The sequence below is a fragment of the Cryptomeria japonica genome, chromosome 5 (genome assembly GCF_030272615.1).
Source record: "Cryptomeria japonica chromosome 5, Sugi_1.0, whole genome shotgun sequence".
NCBI lineage: Eukaryota > Viridiplantae > Streptophyta > Pinopsida > Cupressales > Cupressaceae > Cryptomeria > Cryptomeria japonica.
Window position 1 is genome coordinate 277,036,548 of NC_081409.1, and position 22,807 is coordinate 277,059,354.

General features: G+C 34.1%; 1 protein-coding gene across 1 annotated transcript in view; it reads left to right on the forward strand.

Moving 5' to 3' along the window:
* The window catches only part of LOC131875873 (uncharacterized), a 33,532-nt gene extending 11,959 nt beyond the window's left edge, over positions 1–21,573 (forward strand). The window contains exons 3-7 of the mRNA XM_059220575.1: positions 11,455–12,053; positions 18,988–19,174; positions 19,840–19,904; positions 20,544–20,754; positions 20,959–21,573. Coding sequence (XP_059076558.1) covers positions 11,455–12,053; positions 18,988–19,174; positions 19,840–19,904; positions 20,544–20,754; positions 20,959–21,219 — 1,323 coding nt within the window. The 3' untranslated portion in view covers positions 21,220–21,573. The remainder of the gene's footprint in view (positions 1–11,454; positions 12,054–18,987; positions 19,175–19,839; positions 19,905–20,543; positions 20,755–20,958) is intronic.
* Positions 21,574–22,807: the final 1,234 nt, after the last annotated feature.

A 22,807-nucleotide genomic window follows, 5' to 3' on the forward strand; every position in this document is an offset into this window, starting at 1 on the left:
TTTCCACGTTAAATCTGGTGTTATGAGGTTTATATTGTTCATATGCTTTTGAGTTTGCATGTTTGACAGTTTTGGATATATGACTGATATATATGTTACCGAGGTTGAATCTGATGTTTTTATGGATGATTAAGTTTGTATGATTCGCCCCCCCCCCCCCCCCCTCTCATCTTGTTGGCTATTGGATCTGTACTTATATTAAATATCAGAACTATCACATTCAACATAAGAACAATTCAATATGAAAGATACTTGAGTTGACAATAGGATTCCAGAATTTGAGAAGTTTTTAATGACTACATCAATGGATATTAACAAACCCTTGTGACTGACCCAAAACTGAGGGTTCTGGACAGTTTAGAGAAAAACAATTCAAACTCTCCTCATTCTTCGCAGTCATTTCTCTAACTTGGCACAAAACAAAGTTAATTCATTACACTTCACCCTCCAATCCTTGATTAGACATTTTTAATCTATTTGCTTGATGAGAAGAAACTTGAAACAATGCATGAAACGTGACTGTCATAGAAATTTTCAATTAACAAGTTCCAAAACACAAAATTTTATTGATTTTATCAAACCATAATACATTACAGTGTTCTTCAAGGTGTCTCCTTCCTTCTTCCTTTACACTGCCCTCTTGTCACAAATTTACCTTCCTTTGTCCTCCTTCATACTGTTGTATCATTAAGATTAGCATCGAGTGCTTAATAAAGGTTCATCTTTCTTTACAATTCTTAACAAAGGTTCATCCTTGTTTACAATTCTTGCAGTTTTCATATATTTAATGTTGTATATATTTAATGTATTATTCTTCAGGTGTTGTCAATGTTCATGTGCAAACGCCGCCTCATCCGAGGTTAGCCCCACCTATATTGTCGACTACAATGTCGGCAACACGCAACATGCAGACATCCTCTACTGCACATCATGTTGACCCGCCCACTATTGGTAGATCCCTCTTTTGCGCTCTCTTTCGTTATGTGTTTATTTCTCTTGAAGCGTTCTTTCTTTGGGGCATTTCATAGTGGATTCATTTTCTGCAGCAGAAGATTCACATGAGGATGCGCCAGAGGCGACTACTGCTGATAACATACCATCATTTCCTGGATCTTCCCGTATTGCTAGTATGGGAACGTTGCAGGCCACATTGGTGGTGAGCGACGAAGAATTGATTCCCTTAAAGATACAAAAGGTTCCAAATACTTTTTAAATTATTATTATATATAATCTAATTGTAATTTACTTACTGATCACTCGTTTTGGACTAAAGATCCCATGATTTTTTTGCAAGAAATGATATTTTTTATAAAAATCTTAATGACATTGCATTGCATATATTTGGGCCCACCATACGTAAAAGATGGAACATCATATGTGACCTAACCCTAATCCACTATTTTGATTTCATATCATTGCTAGAATAGTTTTCCCTTGATCCTTTTCTTGAACTATATCAAAGGTAGCTTCAGTTTATTTCTAAATCTAACAAGTTTGTTTTTTCTTTAAAGGTGGAATGACCAAGAAAAAAAGCTAAAAGATGAACTAACAAACCATGTGGTTGGGTTGTTCAGAAATGACACATTCGACAAAACCAAGGTCCTTGAAAAAGTTGGCACATATCTAAAGTATGTGAAGGACCAATACAGGACACATTTAGAGAAGAACGTAAAGTACGAGCACCCCCCCATGATTCCAGAGAGGGAGTGGAAGGACCTGATTTTGGATGCGAAGGAGAGAATTGAAAGGAAAAAAGGAAATACACCACCAGATGTCAGAAGAAGGTATGTGATACTATTAAGAATGTTATTATGTACTAATTACTCTTTATATTTATAATCTTACATATTTCAAACTTTTCATAGACTGAGTGACACGTCAAAGGCAACCAAGGCAAGACAAGAAAAGCATGGGCAACACAAACTCGGCTCTGGTGGTTATATGAAACTTGTCGCACGAATTGTAAGAATTAGTAAATGAAATATCGCATCAAAATATTTATAAATTGCAAACAAATTTTTTTATCAAACAATACAAGCAAAATTCACGATACTAAGAAAAAATGCAGGGCTCTGAATTCAATAGAGCGCCCACAGAAGATGACAAGAGAATTGCCTACCAGCAAGGCTATACAGCCATGGTTGAACGGCTACAAGAATTGAGTGGGCAAACACGAGATTCTAATGCATCTATTACAAAGGTAAATAAGCTAAATGAAAATGATTTCAAATTGAATACTTTACCAATAATCTATTTGATGTTAAGTTCCAACATAAAGTGACTATATTCTTTTTAAATAAGCAAGCAATGATAACAATGCACATGACATTGGAATGTAGCCTGTTAATTGTGGAACACAACCTGGACATGAAGGTCTGGATGTGCATTCCAATAGTGGAGGTATTCATTTGTTATTTGGATTTTTTTATGTAATTATTAATACAATTAAACATCTTAATCAAATTGTAATTAGTGTAGTAATTAATGTAACCTTTTTTGTTAATATTTTAGAGCATGTAGTCGGTGGTGACCAAGTGGAGCATGATCCGGGTAGACAACATTAGGAACGTGATGTTCCCCAATCAGGTAAAGAGGACCACTGTTATTCCTTTAAACAAATTTAATTGCAATTGGTGTATTGATTAATGTAACCTTTCGTATTTCAACTCTAGAGGTTCTAGAGGGTGTTCAGCATGTTGAGGTCGAGGCTAGACAAAATGATGTGGAAGATGACGTCGCCCCATCGGATAAAGAGTCTCACGGTTATGTTCTTTAAATTAATTAAATACTTGTAACAATAATAAAAAATGTTTTGAATTTAACCCATTTCTTTGTTATTGCAGAGGACCCCCCTTTGGTTCAATGTCCTCGTCCTCTGTATAGGACTAGGCATACATCGAGATCACGAGCAGAGGGCAGAACAACTAAAGATGGGGGAAATGATGAAGAAAACGATGCTCCACTTAGTTTTTACATAGCTTCAAAAAACAAAAAAACAAAAAACAAATAATTGTAATCTACCTTATATGATAATGACTGATATTTATGTGTTAATGAATGTAATTATGTGCTAATGAATGTTCATGAATGATATGTGTTAATGAATATTGATGAATATTGTGTGTTAATGAATGTTAATGTGTTAATGAACGTTATGTGATAATGAATGAATGTTATATTTTAATAATGGATGAAAGAATGAATGAATGTTAGATGTTAACAGGGAATTTAGAGTGATGTTAGGGGGGGGTTGGGCCAAATGAGTTTCCACCTTCACGTGGTTGGCCCTGTTAAGTAGAGAATATTAAAAAATTCTCGAAACAAAGCGAAGCTCAATAAGATAACACACTTTTTTAATATTTCATTATGTTGCACAGTTAATCTTATTGAATAATGTATATTGAATCTTAATTACAGGGTCCAACACAGCCAACACGAACAACAACACCACAAGTTGCTGGGTATAATGAACTCCCATATTGTCTTGTATGTACACTAACACTATGAGTTGCTTCTAGTGCTGATATCCATGGCGTGACTACAAAAGTTGTGAATATGCCTCATCCTTGTAAGTTTTTTTATTAATGGACATTTTCTTTAGCATTTTTTAATTTTCCTTATCATTTTAAGTCTAACCACTTTTGTGTGGAGTTTATTGTTCTAGTTTTTTACTATCTGCCAGACATTATTGATGCAAGGACTTGCATTGCATCCATTTTTTCAATTAGGTATTATAAAGGGTAGGTTGAATTTGTAAATGTCTCTTTGAGTTCATCCAAATTTTATAACTGTTACCTCACATCTCGTTATTGTTGCACCAGGGATTATGGCCACCATAGGCTACGATTGCAACCTCTTGGTGCCATAGAGTCTCTTTGTTCTTAAAATTGTAGCGGACTGTCAGGTACATTCCCTCTTTTGCACTCCAAATTGTAGCGGTCAATGCACATGACCAAATTTCCTTTGACATCTAGAGGATAGTATTAACTTTTAAGTAATTAGAGGCTTCTGAGGCGTATTTGGCCAGTATTTATATTTGTGGGATATGATGGTTGTGTTTTAAGTCATCTTAAGATGATCTCAATGAGTAATCATTTCACTAATGACAATTTTTCATTTTTCTTCATAAATGTTGGCAATTTTTACAAGTTAAGAGACCCATTGAGCACATAGGCACCTTTCAACATTTGTTAATAGGGGGAGGAACAACTCTTTCTAATGCTAAAGAGGATACAATGAAATGCACAATGACCCATTTGTAGGTCTCAACCTCCAAGAGACATAATTAAGATGCTTGAGTCATCTATGTTCATGTTAGACAACCTCAATCTATTAGAAGCCTGAATTAACATATAATTAGAAGAGTGCACATCAAAAAGTTGCTACCTCCTAGAGGTAGGAATAAAATGCATCAAAGTAGCATCGTAAATTCATTACTTTGTTAATATAATACTTGATCTCTCTAACAAAAACTCGTTATGCATAGTGATTATGATAGCCAATAGTTCTCATTTGATGATCATCTAGGTCAACTTTTGATCTAAAAGAAACTTATCGCAAAAGGGGTCGTGAACTATCCTCATTCACAATCAAATCTCACTATAGTTGAGATATCAAAGATTTCAATCATAGGAAAGAGGCAACATAAGCATTTACAATAAGGCTTGAGACAGATAAAAGAAAGACTAAACAAAAGGCAACCAAAAGTATGGCAATATTTATCATGGCATATATCCAAGAAGTGGTAGGCACAATGCCTTATGAGATCTCAATGATAAGTTTACTATCAAAAGAAGCTTATCAATTCCAAAATATAGTCAACAATGATATAGCAACAGTAATGTAGATGTCAACTTGAAGAGAATGAGTAATGACAGTAGAAGTCATACAAAGTTAGAGACCAAGAGTTGCCAGTCAAACCAAAAGCCCTATATCCATAGATGATACAAAGAGTGGTCAAATAACTCTCCACGAGTGTAGATAGTTAGAAAATCATAGTGATGAAGGTTTTGTAGTGGTGAGATAATCAAAACAATATGAGAAAACACTTAGATAAGAGATCATTTTTAAAAGATGTCAAGGATGCCATCATACTCATTGTATGTGACAATAAGGACATTCACTATTGCAAAGACAGTTGTGAGTAAGAATTTTTGTATCAAATCAATATAAATACTATCTTATGCTTATTGCAAAAGCCATACACATGAGCCAATATTCATAGTGATTAAGGAGTCTTTCAACGTTAGCAACATAGAGGATATAGACTATCAAAGTTTCAAACAGTGGTAGGCATGCATTCAATGTAGCTCAAATAGAGGAGATTTGATAGAGCACAAGCCATGATAGAAACCTAGAGACAAATCCTTGCATCGGACATAGTTAAGAAGGATAGTGCCCTAACATGTTCTAATGATTTTCTTTAATTGATCAAAATATTGTTGCATTATTAGCCGATAGGCTACATTTTGTGTGGAGTTTTGCCCTGAAACCTGTCTCACACCGTAAAACAATTAACGAGTTGACGTGAAACTGTCGGCTTTCAGTAGTCATTAGAAACGGTTGAGTCATCAAATGAAATTAATGGGGCCGGTTTTCATAGTCATCACATGAAATTAGTGGGTTGTCACAAAACTAGTGTTTTTGAATAGTTATCAGATGAGATCAAATCTTCAAACAAAATCAAATCTTTGAATCATTCAGATCTCCAAATTGGATCAATTTTCCTCACCTCATGCTTGAAAATAACAAAATCAAATTTTTGAATCATTAGATCTCCAAATTGGATCGAATTTCCACACCTCGTGCCTGAAAACATATTTTAAATTGATTTTGGGTTCGCTTTGCATAGAATTTGGCCAGAAAAATCATTGTGTTTGAATTTTGTTGCTATGCTTAGAGTAAATAAAGAATTTGGCCAGAAAAATAGATGTGCACAATGTTTTGATTTCTGAAGGCTATTGTACCTGTGGTGATAACCTGCATCTAGGCTATAACCTTGCTATAACTTGATTTCTGAAGGCTATTGTCCCTTTCGCATTCCTCTCCTACTCGACCTCTAGGTCTACTTCTTAATTTTTTAATTTTCAATGTTTGCTTCACTCAATGAATTTACTCGAGATTCATTCATTTGATGTTTGAAGTTTTTGTGTGTGTCTCTCCCAGTTATGCTCTCAAAGAAGGAATAGTGCTGAGAATATAGTTGATCTTTTGTTCTCCTTTCGGCATCAACTATAGATTAAAATTCAATACCCACGCATTTCCACTTCAATATAACATTTTCTCGTTAAGCCCAAACCCTTGTGATCAATAAACTGAAATGAGACAATTTTGTGCTACTGACAACCAAATAACAAAATGGTTTGTTTTTTAAGCAACTTATATATTTTTATTAATAATCTTCAATCCCAATGTTTCACATTTTTTGTTAGAAGGCAATGTTGGGTTTGTTATTTTTTTAAATGTCCCACCTAAAGGTTTTGAGTTTCTAACAATGATTAGAATATTCTTGTGTTTCTGAGGTTGTGTAGCTCTTCAACAAGGTTTTTGGCTTTTGGTTTAGTTTTATAAATGGTTCATATTTCATAGTCAGAAGATTCACAATTGGCCAAGGATTGAAAAATATGCTTACTTTTCCTCTTAGTGCATGTTCAAGTTTGGCATTTTTAAGTATAATGTATTAAGGTATAATCAAATTAGGTGTTCACTAATAATTGATATCATCAAAGAATGACAAAGATTGATCTAAAATAATTGTTCTCGTAGGGCTTCATGTATTTTTTGGAAACAGTTGTATTAAGAGAAATGAACTGTTCTTTATTAGTGTGTCAGCTATTCACAGTTACCATGTTAATTACAAACCTACTATTTTGTGTAGGTTTTGTCAGCTAAAAGGTACTGAGGAATTCTCATCTTGTACGGTAGACAAAGTTAAAGATAATAAGGTAGAAAAATTCAATCTTGACAGCAAATTCATTCTATAATTGAGAAGGTTTACTAAATTCAACAAGAGCTTGATAATGTAGGTGAAACATATTTTTGGGGGGCTTTTATTTTTATTTGAGCATCTCTTTTTAATTATAAGGTAAAATTGAATTATGAAGTGAAGTATTTCCATTTAGATGGTACAATTGTTCGATAAATCTCCATTGCTTTATCAATTGGACATATCCAGTTTTATGTGCAATGCAAGTAAGCTTTGTGCTACTATGATCTATGGTTATGTAAATTGTATAGTTTTATGACAAAGTAAGTTTCACAATGATGGAGGTGGAGAAAAACTATAATGAGATACAAAGATGTATGTTTTTTTAGTGTGCATCTCTAATTTGTTATTAATATTTTATTAAATGACTTAAAGTCATGGGATGGATTTCTTAATTTATGTGGTAAAGATGTAGCAAAAAACTCATGCTTGGATAACCTTCAAATAGTAAGAAATGATTCCTATATGTTCAACACTAGATTGTCCTCTTGGGATTGTAATTTCAAAGTTCTCATTCATTGCTTGGGTTACATGTTCCATTCTCATCAAGTTCTTTCATGTTGCTCTTTTCCATTAATTGATTTATATGTGGACATCTACTTAATCTCTTCAACAAATTTGTGTTCCTTTTTGTCACCAGTTGCTTACTTTCACTTTACTTTATTTTAGAGCAACCTCCTTGGATTTTATTTAGTAGTAAAATATGTTGTGCTCAAACAAGTTGTTTACAACATGTGAATAAAGCTCAAAAACAATTACTACTATAACTCAAAGAATTTATAGGATGTATTGTGCCCAAAGAAGTCATTTTCATCATAATGATAGCTAATGTTTGTTTATTTCTTCCTCGAACTCTTCTACCCTACTAAAGGAACTTGTGACTCTTATCATAGAATAAAAATTGAGATGAAGATAAACTTATGTCCTTAGATTCAATTATGCTATGTGTCACCTAATAAGCATTTTGCTCTCTATTAGGAAAATAACCACTCAAGATATGAGTGAAGTGAAAATACTAAATTAATAAACTAAAATTGACATAACCATTGCAAATCCATTATATATTCGTGTAAAAAATGAAATTGTTAATTGAAACAAATAATATATAGTATATGATATTCAATATAATATATTATATGATTTTTTGTATTATTTAAAAAAAAAATTAAATAATCGTCGGAATTCCAATGCCCCCTATATTTGCACCGACGACTATACTATCGGACATACAGCATCCTCATCGGTACATAGTTCGTGGTTGTCGTCGAACGGTGTTGGCATTCCGATGGAAATCAACGAAACATTTGACAAGGATGTTGTATGCCCAACAACATTCTCTCGACGGACTGGCGTCGGAATTCCGACGTTCATCCAGAAAACATCCGACGAGGATGTTGTATGCCCGATGGCATTCTCTCGACGGATGAGTGGTCGGGGTAGCACATGCCGATGAAATCCATGGACAGAAGTTACACTAGCGGCAAAGGGAACGTTTGGTCTTGTCGATAGCCGATGAGGCTATCGGTAAGACATACACCGATGGGGCGAAGGGAACATTTGGTCTTGTCGATAGCCGATGAGGCTAAGGCTATCGGTAAGACATACACTGATGAAGACCTGGTGTGTCGTCGGGGTAGCACATGCCGATGAAATCCTTCAGCAGGACTTACACTAGCGGCGAAGGGAACATTTGGTCTTGCCGATAGCCGATGAGGTTATCGGTAAGACATACACCGATGGAGACCTAATGGGTGTCGTTGGAATTCCAACGTTGACGAGCACCGTAGGAATATCCGACAACAAGTTTTCGATGGCTGAGTTTGTCGACAGTCCGACGAAAAATAGTCGAAATTCCGACGAGCGGCCGTCGGAATTGAGCCCCAAATGTACTAGTGGTATTGTGGGATGAATAGATCTTAAACTTATATACTTGGACTTATTTTGTGTTCTAATAATATAGCATACTTGTTGATGAGCTTCCTCATGAATCATCATCATGGTGTATGGATCATCTATTTTGGATTCACGTATGTGAAATTATATATGCTTAGACTTAGCAATGTTTTAGCTTCAGTGTTTTAACTATGATATGTCATTATGTATAAATTAATTGAGTTTAGCATTTTAATTATGCACCATGCATCTATTTATTTTAATCAAGCTTGAGCTATATGACTTTTAGTTGATGTAGTTATTGATGTTATTTTATTCATGTTATAACACATTGGGTGTTTATGTTTGCTTTGATTATTTTGTATGAAGCATGTCCAACAATATTTAATAGAAGACAGTCAATTTGGGCAAATATGTTGTAAACTTTCCCATTTCACTTAATTCAAATTACAAGATGTATCTTGTGTATGTATACCTATGAAATCATGATCCAAATAAGTGTTGATTTTAAATCCATATATTGTGAATAAACCCATAAAGTATGCCTTTAGATCCTAGTTTTCTTTTGCATGTTATCAATTTTTATAATGCAAATTTGAAGTGTTTTGCAAATGAAATTAGTTATTTTCTTTGTCTATTGAAATGGCCTCGTGCATTTTTAATACATGGATACTAAAAAAATATTAAATTTAAAAATTGTTGAGGTTGAGTATTGACCAAATTAATTAAGTTAAATTTGTTAATTGTTTGATTACATTTAACTAATGATGCTAGTAACATTCCTGTGCTAAATTTCTAATTTCAAATAACCATGTTTATATTAGCTTTGGGTATAAAATGGAAAAAAAAGGATTTTATGAAATTTGGGAATGAAAAGGAAAAGAGATGGATTTTATTTATTCTTTCCTTTTTTCTCAAAAATCTCTCTCCCTCCTTGCTTGGTGAATGTTATGTTTTGGAGGTGGATTTTTTTGCTTGATGGATAAGGAAGATTTTGGAAAATCTGCCCTTTTTTTTTTTGTGAAAGCAAATATGATATCTCCAAAATTATGCATATAATTATCAATAAATTATTTCAATTAATTAATAATTTGTCACAAAAAGATATATATATACAACTAACTGTAAAATTAAAACAATTATAATATTTGCAGAAGGACCAATTAAACTAATCTGTTGAGGTTACGAGTATTTCAGCAAATGTGTTACTATGTGTTAATGTTATGAAAAATAGTTGTCTTTAGTGATCTCAAGACAAAATCAGTGACAAGGGGTATACCAAAACCCCCTCTGAAATTCTCATAAAAAGCAACGCTTATTCGTTATGACATATTCTGGCTTTAAAAACACGTCCCACAAAGTTGTAAAAAAACTCAACTACTCCACCTAATCTGAGAAAAAGAAAAACTTAAGGAATATAATGGTAATCTCTGAAAAGAATACAGGAAAACTTTGCAAAGAGAGAATGAAAGGATTGAGAGGGTCAGCAGTTAGCTGTTTCTTGGCTATGTTTACAGTGACCTTAGTATGACTCTTAACCGTTGGCTAAGGATTCAAAAAAGTTTCTTTAAATTTGTGTTTCACAGACCTGTGCAGCAATAAAAGTTGCAAATGCTAAGATTTGAAATCTCTGCAGACCATGAACTTTTTAATCCATTTTTGTTGAAAATGTGCTGCATTAAGTTTGTTGTTTTGGACTTATAAGTGAAATGTGAAAGTTCAAGAAATCAGATTAAAAAAAAAAGTTCGTTGCTTTCAACTTAAAAGTGAAAGGTGAAAGTTCAAGAAATCAGATTAAAATGATGTTAATTAGAAATATGTTTGATGGAATTTTAAGCAGACAACTGGTTACACAAAATTTGCGAATAAGTTCTTGTAATTCATTAAGATTTGAGAAAGAGCTATTCAAAACTGTGAGTGCAGTTTTCAAGATTTTATTACTAGGAGCCATGGTTAAACTTAAGATATTCTTTTTTTAGTTTAATCCCTCTGTGTTTTAATTTTATGGATAACTATTTTGAGTTTGTGAATCAGAGGTCAACTGATTTATTTCGCTGCAGTTATTATTATTGTTTCATGGAGCAGCTGAATTCATTTATTGTTGTTAGTATTATCATATCATACTGTGCAATCTTCAATTTTAACAATTCAGGTGTCTCCTGGATCAAATAAAGAACCTTTTGAAATAGGTGCAAATTTTTTGTTACATAAATATCCATGAATAAGTTTGTTGAATAAATAAAAGTCAGTAGGGCTTCTTTTATAGGCTTATTGTGACTCCTCAAAGTAGTTTTGCAATATATGCACTCTTTTTGGAAGGTTAGTCTTCAATCGATCTCATTATGAGTGCAGCTTTTTGTTTGTTCGAAAATTCTTTTAATGGATGCCATATTCATAGTGGTCTTCTGTTTTGTGCAGCTTTATCAAATCTAGTGAACATTTTCTTAAACTTTTGTGTATTCTTAAAATTGATAGGTTCTTAAAATTGATAGGTTTTTAACGTAAGTTGTTCCAATTATAAATTAAGGATTATAAATGGATGATATTTACGACAGAATTGTTCTGTGAAATTGCAGTGTTTGCAGTTGTACGAGTTATGGATAGAGGAATCATTTGCAGTCAAAACCATCTTCAACTCACAACCCAACCCAAACAAAATCAAAGAAACCACTACACTCTGGAAAAATATAACCAAGGCCAAAGAAACCATAGACTGCTACTGCAAAGCACCCCAAGAACCTTCACTTTCTCCCCAATCTACCCACCCCTCTTATCATCATTTGCTTATTAATGCCTCAGAAATTTGCCCCGTGTATTTTAACTTCATTCACCAAGACCTGAAGCCATGGGAAAAGTTGGGAATAACACTGAAAATGGTTGAGAAGGCTCAAAAGAAGGCATCTTTCAGGGTTATTGTTGTTAATGGAGGTTTGTTTGTTGAGAGTTATCATCATTGTCATGAAACAAGGGATTTGTTCACTGTCTGGGGGATTGCTCAGTTGTTGAGGATGTACCCGGGAATGGTGCCTGATTTGGACTTGATGTTTAATTGTCAAGATAAAACTGTTGTGCACAAGAGCCTGTACAAGAATACCGAGCCACCACCATTATTTCATTACTGTGGGAGCGAAGATACATTTGATATTGTTTTCCCAGATTGGTCTTTCTGGGGATGGTAAGTTTCAACTTTGAATTAATTTTTCAGACGTTAAATTGCATTGGTTTAAAGTTTCATGAATTATAATTGTTCGACCTTAAGGCAACTGGAATCATTCTTAAATTATTTTGGTGATGTAAGGTGGAGTTACAAGCACAAGTTATAGGTCAATTCTTTACATTTTTACTCAAAAATGTGATGGGGCTTCGGGCTATATATTTTTATTTACCATATAGTTGAGAGTTCTGGGTTTTCTTCATTAACACGTGTTTAAGGAGGTAGAGGACTACCTTATCACAATTTTATAATCGTACAACTCCATCATCATTGCCACATATTCACTTGCTTCCCTTATTACATTTTGGCTACGTGTCCATAAGAATTATGGACTGTCTTCTTGCAGGGAAGAGAGTCTGAAACTCTATACTGCCACCAGTGCCCCAGTAACCTGTATTCCGTATCTCCTTGAACTACATTGCATGTTTATATCCAGTTCGACAATAGAACCTCTATGATTGACTTTGATATCTGTAACTTGTGTATACATATTTGTATTCATATACTCAAATCTGTTTATTGGTAGTGACCAAAGCTTTATAATTAAAATTAGGATGGTTGAACGTCCTATGCATTGTTTCTTCTCTAGAGATGATGATAACCCTCCAAGGATATATAGAATCTTTTGTTCTTTTGGCTCTTGATTAATTTTCCATTTCTGTTTGAGAATCTCCTAATACAAAAGGCTCTTTTTCGCTGTCATATTAATGGAAAGCTAGTATAGATGGATAGGCAAAGTCTAATATAGTCCAGTATTTGATCATGAAATCAAGATAAGGAGTATGAAATCTGAATTGAGTAAATAGAAAGAAACACACTTTTCCAAGCTCACAAGCAATTGAGATCTCATGCACCAAACTTGAGGCTGTCTTAGCCAAGGCCTAAAGCAAGATTTGAGCAACAGAGCAGAATAGTTTAGTAAAGAAAAATAGTATGAGCTCTTAACTCAGTCTAGAGGCTGGAAAATACTCTAATTAGGATATATTGCCTGTGTCACATCCCTCGTTGTCTGAGAGCAGGAAAATAAATAAAAGAAAATACCAAAAGAAACAGAAAGAGAAATAAAAAGCAAGGATAACGATAAATCTACTGAACTGCCATATTGTAGTAGGAAAACTTAATTGCAGATGGACAGAAAAATATCACAGGAGTAGACATTAATGGTGCGGTCATGGATACCCTGAGGGAAGAAGTCCATTCGCCATGCCAGTACTAAGGCATGGCACCCCTCCCCCTCTCTTCATTATCATGTAGACATGATGGCAGGAACGACATAAAAATGAGACTTCAAATAGGTGAGCGACGATAAGAGAGAGGGATAAGGTAGTTAATCAATGGCAGAGTGGTATTTCTCAATCAGCCATTCCACTACTTCACTAGGCTGGTCAGAAGCCAAGCCTGTCTTCTAGATGGAAGAATTTGAGGGTAGTCTCAAATTTCAATGGACAATCTTATTCTTCTACCTCTTGACTCTCTTGTCATAGCAACTTACTAAGCCAATCCTTGCTACCAAAGGGGTAACTAATTCTGAGCTGGATAACATTAGATATAGCCTGATGCAGTACCCAATCTAATTGCACATTGAGAATAGCCCGTTGAGAAATCCACAAGCCTTTATGGCAATTTTCACAGCCATTGAAAATATCATTACAAAAATCACCTAAAACATGTCTATTTTGCTACTGCATTTTGAGAGTAAGGGAGAAAGCAAACTGAGAGCCGATAAAACATATTTCTGTACCTACTTAAGATATATCCTCAATTGTGTTCCTAGAGATGGAGGGAGGAAGTTTTGAAATACTACTGAGGCCTCCTCGGAGTCCATAATTTAGGTGATTGGCTTACAACTTTTCGTAGAATGTCAAAGAGATTGTTCTTTGGTGTGGAGGTGCTATAAGGAGCTGGTGACATTATTTTGATAAGCCTAATAGTGGTAAGTAATCAATTTCAGCCCTCCATTTGAGTAAATGAAGAACTAGAATATTGCTTTGTCTAGGTGGAAAGAGATAAGAGTATGGAGCGATTCTATCATCCTAACAAGTTGCTCTAGGTTAGCCTTTTGCAGAACTGTGTTGGTGAAAATATTTATTCTTGTAAATATATATTATACGATTCTGAGTGCATGGTGATGGATTCATGGTTGATTATACTAAATTTCATCCTGGTACTGGTTAAACACTGTTACAATTTGGTACTGATGGTGCTCTGCCACTAGTTTAAATCTATAGATATGTATCCACTTTTCTCAAGACAATTATAAACATTATTCTTATAAGGGAAATTGTTAAGGTTGTTTAGTGGTGTGAAAAAATAGTATAAACCTTTACTAACCTTTTGTGATGATTGCTTAAGACTTTTTCAGGATAAATTGTCTCAGCCACCATATAGGGTCTTCCTGTTATGTGATATTCTGCAAACTTAACAACCCTCTTACAGTTATGAAAAGTAATTTGTTCTTTCATAATATCTTTATTATTGCAGCATAGGTTGCCTACTTAATAAAAATTTAAAATCCATTTCATTAAAAATGTTAACCTATTATCTGTCACGGCATTCTTTTACAATGAGACCTACAAATACACTTCTGAGGCTTCTGTCAAACAATTCATGTGTCTATGACTGCCCTTATTTTCCTTGGGAGGTGTTGTGAGACAGTCCACGTGCTTTGGACATGCTTTCTCATTTTGCATTATGTATACTTGGGCAAATTTTGCTGCTAGAACTCTTGCATTAACTTTATTTTTCTGTACGATAACACTAGAAATGCATTCCTATAAATTTTCTGTATGGATAATATCCTTGAATGACTCTTATATTAAATTAGAGCAATATTCTTATTATAGTTTAGAAAAAAAATTCATCACATGATGCTGTGATATGATATAGTGTCTTACGACAATGCACTAGATCATGTCATTACATGTTATTACAGTGAATGATGTATCTGGTCTTTGTAAAATATTTCCATGAAAAGATTATATGATTAACTAAGCTGTTAGAGCATTAAGATTTTTTATCATGAATAAATCCATCAAAAATTAGAGATCAAAACAAGTAAATGAATTTGCTTAAATATGTTCTAATGTGGCTCATAGGAAGATTTCCATAGTTACCACTATTCATTATATTTGATAAATGGGTTATATTGTAATGGTCAATGATAAGCATAGTACCCTTGAGTAAAACTATCAGATAGTTGATATGAAGATTCCAGATTTTAATAGATAAGTCTACCACTACTTAAACCTTGATAAGTAATCAAATCATGAAAGATAGAAAGCCTAGTTATGGAATCTTGAATTATTTCCCGTGTGTACTTATTGTGAGATACCTACTAATGCATTACACGAAATTATATTGTTGTTGTGTAGAGACAATTATTATTGACCATTCTGATCATATTTAGTTATAAATGACAAGTGTAAATATTATATAGCAAGTGAACTAGGCCATCTTATGAGTATTGGAGATCCCCATAAGGTAAATGAAATCAAAAGTTTAGGAATACTGTTATTATTGACTGTATATATTTGTATGATGATCCAATGGGTATGCTATTGTCAATTATCTTGTGTGACTTGAGTATTATTCATGCATAAAGGAATTTGATAATTATAGTTATTATTCTTTCAAAGCCAAGGATCAATTTTATGTGGCCTTGATGATGCATGTGTGTTTTTTATTAAGAAGGATGTATATCATTGAATCATAGTAGTGTAGGACATCATTTGGAGCCATATTATGTCTAATTATTGAATTGTGATAATTAATGATACTTGATATCATTAAATCATATTATTGTAGGACATCATCTGGAGCCATATTAGTGGCATGTCTAGTTGTTGCATTGTGATGATATTTTGACTCCATTATGCAAAAAAAATTTATAGGTCATCTTAACCTAGGAAGTGTTAGTTATCATCTTAATAGTTGAAATCTTAGGAGAATTACATGTGACTTTGATCTTGTTTGGAAACAAGTAAATCTCAAGAGAATTACATGACTTCAATCTAGTTTGAAAGCAAACAAATCTTACAAGAATCACATGCGACTTCAATCTCATTTCAAAGTGAGTATGTAAGTAGTTCTTAGGTGAAGGATGACCCTGGACCCAAATCTTATAGGTCATCTTAACCTAGGAAGTGTTAGTTATCATCTTAATAGTTGAAATCTTAGGAGAATTACATGTGACTTTGATCTTGTTTGGAAACAAGTAAATCTCAAGAGAATTACATGACTTCAATCTAGTTTGAAAGCAAACAAATCTTACAAGAATCACATGCGACTTCGATCTCATTTCAAAGTGAGTATGTAAGTAGTTCTTAGGTGAAGGATGACCCTTGACCCAAATCAATAAGGGAGAGATTAGGAAATAGCTCGAGGGTGGGGGTTTAGGAAATAGCTTCAAGGTTGGATTGTTCATAAACTTGATCAAACTTCTTTGTTTTAGTATGCTTCAACTTGAGGCTAGAATTTGCATCAAATTGTTGTGAACTCACCCTTTCAATTTATATGTCCCCACTTGGGCCAATCAAAAGCAATCCATCCTTATAAATCTTATCAACTTTGAAATTTGTGGTGTTTGGCTTTCAAAAATCTACTCCAATCTTGGATGGACTTTTAGCGTCTCCATCATCATGGTCTTTCTCCAATGTGGATGAATGAGGAAGCCTCTAGACTTGTTTAAACTAAAATAATTAGTGTTATGTGTAAAACATATGGCATAAAGTCTCGGCCCAATAATAAGTATGGGAAGATGTAGGTTAGCCTTAGGACACTATTGAAGCATATTCTTCTAAGAAATAAGGGCATGATAATCTTAGCCATGGCATGGATGTGTATGAATTGAAGAAACCCACTAAATTTGTATTTGATAATGATGCTAAATTAAGCTCTTATCGTTTGATGGTATAAATAACTATTAATCTTTATAGATTATCAACCTACTCTAAGTATGTGTGTGAATCTATGTTAAGTTTAAGATGGAATTCGTTATGACTGCCTTTGCCAACTATGGGAATTAAAGTTTTAAGTATTACAAAATATGGTATGGCATTTTATCTTTATATCTAGTTGGTGGATAATTATATGCTAAGCTTCATGATTGTTAATAAAAAAAAAATTGTTATCCTTAGAAGTAGAATAGTGTCTAATATTACTGCAATTGATTCAATTTTTATCTAATAGACATTTTGTTTTAGGTATCAATTGAGCACAATGAATGACCTTTGAGATTACTTCATGGATTGTATTTGTTTATGTATTGGTGACTAGATCGAAGCTCTAGTGGGTTCAATGGGTTAAAAGAGTGTTGGCAATTTTGACCCCAAGACTTATAAGACCATGTGTAGGGTTAATAAACCCCTCTATGTGGTAGTGTAACTAAATTAACTAATCTAGGGTGTAAACCATTAGGACTCTATGTTTTAGATCAATGTTCTTGTACCCTCTAAAAGTTAGAATGTTGAACTGAGATCAATATAGGAACCGACTTCTTGGCATCACAACTATTGAGAAAGGGACTCTACAAGAGCATAGGTAGAGGACAATTGTTCTCATAATGTAGCTTGTCCCACTCATCTTGAGTGAACCAAAATTGTAAAATCTATTACCTACTTAATAATAAGCTTATCACTACTCCAACATGACAAGAGTCAAGGTGTGTACTTTGCCAAAATAAGTATTTGATTATATCATAAGGTTAGCCAGCTTTTAACAATGGCAAGAAGGTGATAGATGCCAATAGCTACACAATTTTATAGGGTTTAGATATGCCTTTGCCAATGGCAAGCAAGTGGTGGATGACAAGATCTACCCATCTTAGGAGTTCAATATTGGCATTGGTGTATCAAAAGGAATAATTGTGCCTCCTTTGTTGTGTCTACAGAACATATGGTTCTCAAGGTTAATATGTTAAATCAATCCAAATGATTAATAGTAGAGGCACTAGTCTTAGGTCTAGGGTAAGATCATGAGACATCTTGATTATGCAAGTTATTCAATTGTATGATGACACAAATGATTGGCGAGCTTGGAAATATTATCAATGATTGTTCATGTTGTGTTGTTACACGTGTGTCCTTGTCAATGATGACACAAGCAGTGTGGGATGCTTGCCTCATGGTTACAACTAGCAATGAACCAAGAAAAGGATGAGAGCCATGGTGTAACATGAGATGTGCCAACATTCATCTTTTTGGGTGGGACGTAATTACGGGCTTATGTGTTAGTGAACTAGGTACTTCCTTTTTTGCCAACCAATTACTATGTGTCTATATGTGATGTATGCATAAGTTGGTCCCTATGTAGATTGTCTGAATGAAGTCTTTCTATTTTGGCGTGAACTAAAATGCCTTTGATTCCTAAAAAGGAATGCATACATGAGGCCATCTTGAATAAACCCTCAAGGATTAGGTCTAGGTCTAACGATTTATCTTATTATGTGAGCTTATTTCATTCAATGCAAGATTGTATATTTGTGGTGAAGAGCTACAACCCTTGCTATGGTTGAGTAAAGTTATGATACTAGCTCTTCTAATTGGAAATAAGTTGCTCAATCAGGAGGATATTGAGGATGTAATCAAATTCAAGCAAAAAAAAAAAATGGTAACCAGGAGTGGTTATTACAGCCTCCAAAAAATAATAAGAGCAAAAATAGAATTTTATGTTGCTACATAACCAAGCTGATTTACAAAGATTAAACACTTGAATTGAATAACTCAATCAACAAGCATGATCTATGTTTATAGGCAAGCTGACTTACGAAGATTAAGATTTGGCCATTTGAATAACTCGATCAACAAGCATGATCTTCATTTGCTAGTCTGCATCAATGTACTTGTAATTATAGAATTGTAGTTTTAAGATCAGTGATTATTTTTTTTTTAACTGGTAGGGCAGAGATACAGATACCACCATGGAACAGATCCATTCAGGACATCCAAAAGGGAAATCAGCTGGTCAAGTGGTTAGTTAGAGATCCAACTGCCTATTGGAAAGGCAATCCTTTGGTTTCTCCCAAGAGACGGGACCTTATGAAGTGCAGCAGGACTGCCGATTGGAATGGAAGGCTTTATACACAGGTAAGTAAATTAAATAAAATCACACATTCATGTAACTTATAATGTCAGGCTTTATATATATATATATATATATATATATATATTGATGCAGCCTATCTTTGCTTGAAGATAGGCTCCTCCATCCCTTTGTATTAGTGCTTACCAAGTGTCTAAATAGTATTACGAATAAAAGTTCCTGCAGGAATGTATTCGTAGTTTTGACATTTTGCTGTTAAAAAATCAAATATGAAAATTAAAATTGCTATATGCTACTCACTGCAAAAAGGAAACTATTATAAAATTATATATGATTAGAATTGAAGATTAAAATCCCTCCAAAGAACGAGTTTTATTGCAAGTATTTTGGATATCAAACAGGCAAATTCAAATTGCGATGATTTTTTAGTTTCTACCAAAGAAGGATTATTTGTTTTTCTTTTCATAAAAGGAGTATAAATCATTGTTGAAGTTAGACACAAGATCAATCCACCTGTTTTCAACAGTATGAAAGAAAATAAAGGTATAAAGACAAATATTAACAATCAATACGCTATAAAAATGTCAATGTTTCTAAGGATGTATGGTAGTATTATTCTATTTGTCATTTGGCTTTAACTATTATCTTTTTTCACCGTGGACAGTTTCCCTGTGAAAATTTGAGAAGTCTAACAATTGGTTTTACACAGAACTGGGGCAAAGAGTCTAAGAGAGGCTTCAAGTATTCCAAACTTTCAAGCCAGTGCGCCCACAGGTATAAACTACTCAGTACCAAAAATAAAGTGATAAGCTTCAATTTTTGCTATTCTGTACCAAAACTATAGTGATAAGCTTCAATTTTTGCCTTTCATAAGGATGCGATCTTATGAATTGCTATCTCAGACCGGTGTTCTTAAAGCCCTGCATTGTCCCATATAAATATGGTTTTAAAGTGCAGCGTCTAAATATAGGTTTGAAGTCCCACTAGACACACTTCCAGTGTGTTTTCATGTACAAACCCAACACATTTTAATCTTGGATGGAAAATCATTGAAGTGTTGGATGTATTCCTATCCACCATCATGGAACCGTATTTGCATTGGTTTGAACTAGTATATAATTAAGAGATCATTACAGTTATCTTTAAGCCTATTCAAGTTACAGTGGTCTCTCCGATCTATCAAAGTATATCTACTTTTATAGAAGATTGTCTCTACAATATATCTTGAATTTCTCTAATGTTTAGAAAAGTATTTTTTGGGGTGCCAATCCAACTTTGTTTAACTCTATTTAAATTGGCATGACTGAAAATTTGCGTAATTGTAACTACAATATCATAATATGTCATTCAAAAAGTATTTATCTTTCAATAAATAAACTTTTGACATAGTTTTCATTGTATTGTTGTTTCAAGATACAAGATATATATAGAAGGCAAAGCATGGTCAGTGAGCCTCAAATATATTCTGGCATGTAACTCTCCAACTCTCCTAGTAAGACCAGAATTCTACGATTTCTTCCTGCGTGGTCTTGTTTCTAGACACCATTATTGGCCCATAAGACCAGATAAGAAGTGCAAAGATATTGAATTTGCTGTCGAGTGGGGAAACAACCACACAGAAGAGGTGGGTGTAATTCCTTAACATATTTGCTCTTGCATAGCTTTTTCTGCATATGAAAAACTTTCTTGCTTCTATAAAATTTATTACATATTTTTTCATGTATCATCCTAAGAACAGGTAATGTGGTGGTTTGAAATGTCAAACTGTTTCTTGTTTCTTAGTTTTACTGATTTTAGCAGAACTTTTGTCATTGTGTGTTCTGTGTAGGCCATGGCAATTGGTGAAGCAGGGAGTTATTTCATATTAAATGAGTTAACAATGAAGTATGTTTATGACTACATGTTCCATGCTTTAAGAGAGTACGCCAAACTATTAAAGTACAAGCCTACTGTCACCAAAAAGGTGCTTAAGTATTGTTCAGAGAGCATCTTATACTTTGCAAATGATGCAGAGAAAGTGTACATGGAGGAGTCAATGGTCACAAGTTCAAGTCCTTTGCCCCCATGCAAGTTGAGGAAGGTCAAATGAGACTCCAAATCTGTTGGAGAATTTTTGGAGAGGAATTCCAAGTCAACTAAGGATCAGAGAAAGCAAGATAAACGAAGAAAAGGATTACTAGAGTTACCATAGTCAAGACTCGAGAGAATAATGTTAAATGTACAAATCTTGTAATGCTTATCAATGATTTGATAATTTTGCAAGAATATTACAGGCTACCTAAAAATTTGATAAGGATTTCATTTTCGCTCTCTTGGTCTATTGACAATATGCATCAGAGGGGACCAAGCTCAAATGGTGAGGCTGAGTCATAAAGAGGGCAGAGCATATCCAGCATTCAGGAGGTGGATCCTTAACATGCTCCATCCATGTCACCATCCCCACAATCCCACATGCATTAGTCGCCCTTGGGTGTGAAAGTAGGTAAAGTTACATGACTGAATATGACATGACTGTCTTGTTTTAATTTGCAGGTTCTCTAGTAAATTGATTTTACTTACTATCTCACTTCTAATAAGACAATGAAGAAAACCAACAAAGGAAGTGCTGGCTTTAGGGTTTGGAAGGTAACAAAATTTAAAAACAGCAGATTTTGTGCTTTTGAGAAGAGAAAAGTGCAGGCCAGTGCTCTTTTTATGGATTTTTCTATTATCAACACTCTTCATTTTACACTCAAAGCTCAATTTCTTAATGTTTGTCCAAAAGCCTCCTTACCATTAAGCATTTCATCAATGTTGGCCACTTTTAGACCTTGCTGATCACACAATGTGATGATCAGATGGCTGCCCTTCCTGGAGACACTGTAATTTCCTTTAAGGGCTTCAAGTTGCTCAGGCCTTTGAGTGTCATCAAGGAGCAGAACTCTCTTACCCCTGAACAGTCTAATAGCAGAAATAGCCTCAATCAGTACGATCTACTTCGCCTCCAAATTGTGCGACGTCTTTGAGCATGTGGATCTGCAGCTTTACGAGGCCATTAGCCTTTTGACATCATTTTCCCACACTGGAAACAAAATAAAACCAACCCATCTTGCCATGTGGTTTCAGTTTTAAACATATCCACCCATACAATGTGTTATACACTGTCAAAATCTTATTCTAGCGACCCACTATGTTTAGTTATCTCCTGGCATGCTCCACAGGCCACACCACATTAAAGAATCTGGGATATCCATATACACATTATGTCATTATCTGAAAGTAGGATTTTCACATCCACCAAAATTACTTTAATCCAAACAGCCTCCACGCAAAAACATACAAATAATATTAATGGATACTAATAATATTCTGAGTTATTTCACATGTTTATAAGACTTTATGAATCTATTATGTTTTTTATGGTCCAATCAAGCTAAATATGGGTATATGATGATTGGCTGTCTCTGCAAATAGCACTCCATTTCCTACAGTTGTGCTGCTTGTTCTCTTTCAGATTCTTCTTGCCCATATGTGGCCTCTTTTCTATCTTCTGCATTTTTCTAGACTCTTTGTCAGCCAGAGTGTTTCCACTCAACATAAGTGTTTGGATGTTAATTTTCATATTTCTTTTTGATCATTTGTTAGCATTTGTTGGTGAATTTGTTTAAACGATAATTGAGTTCTCTATAAACTATCGT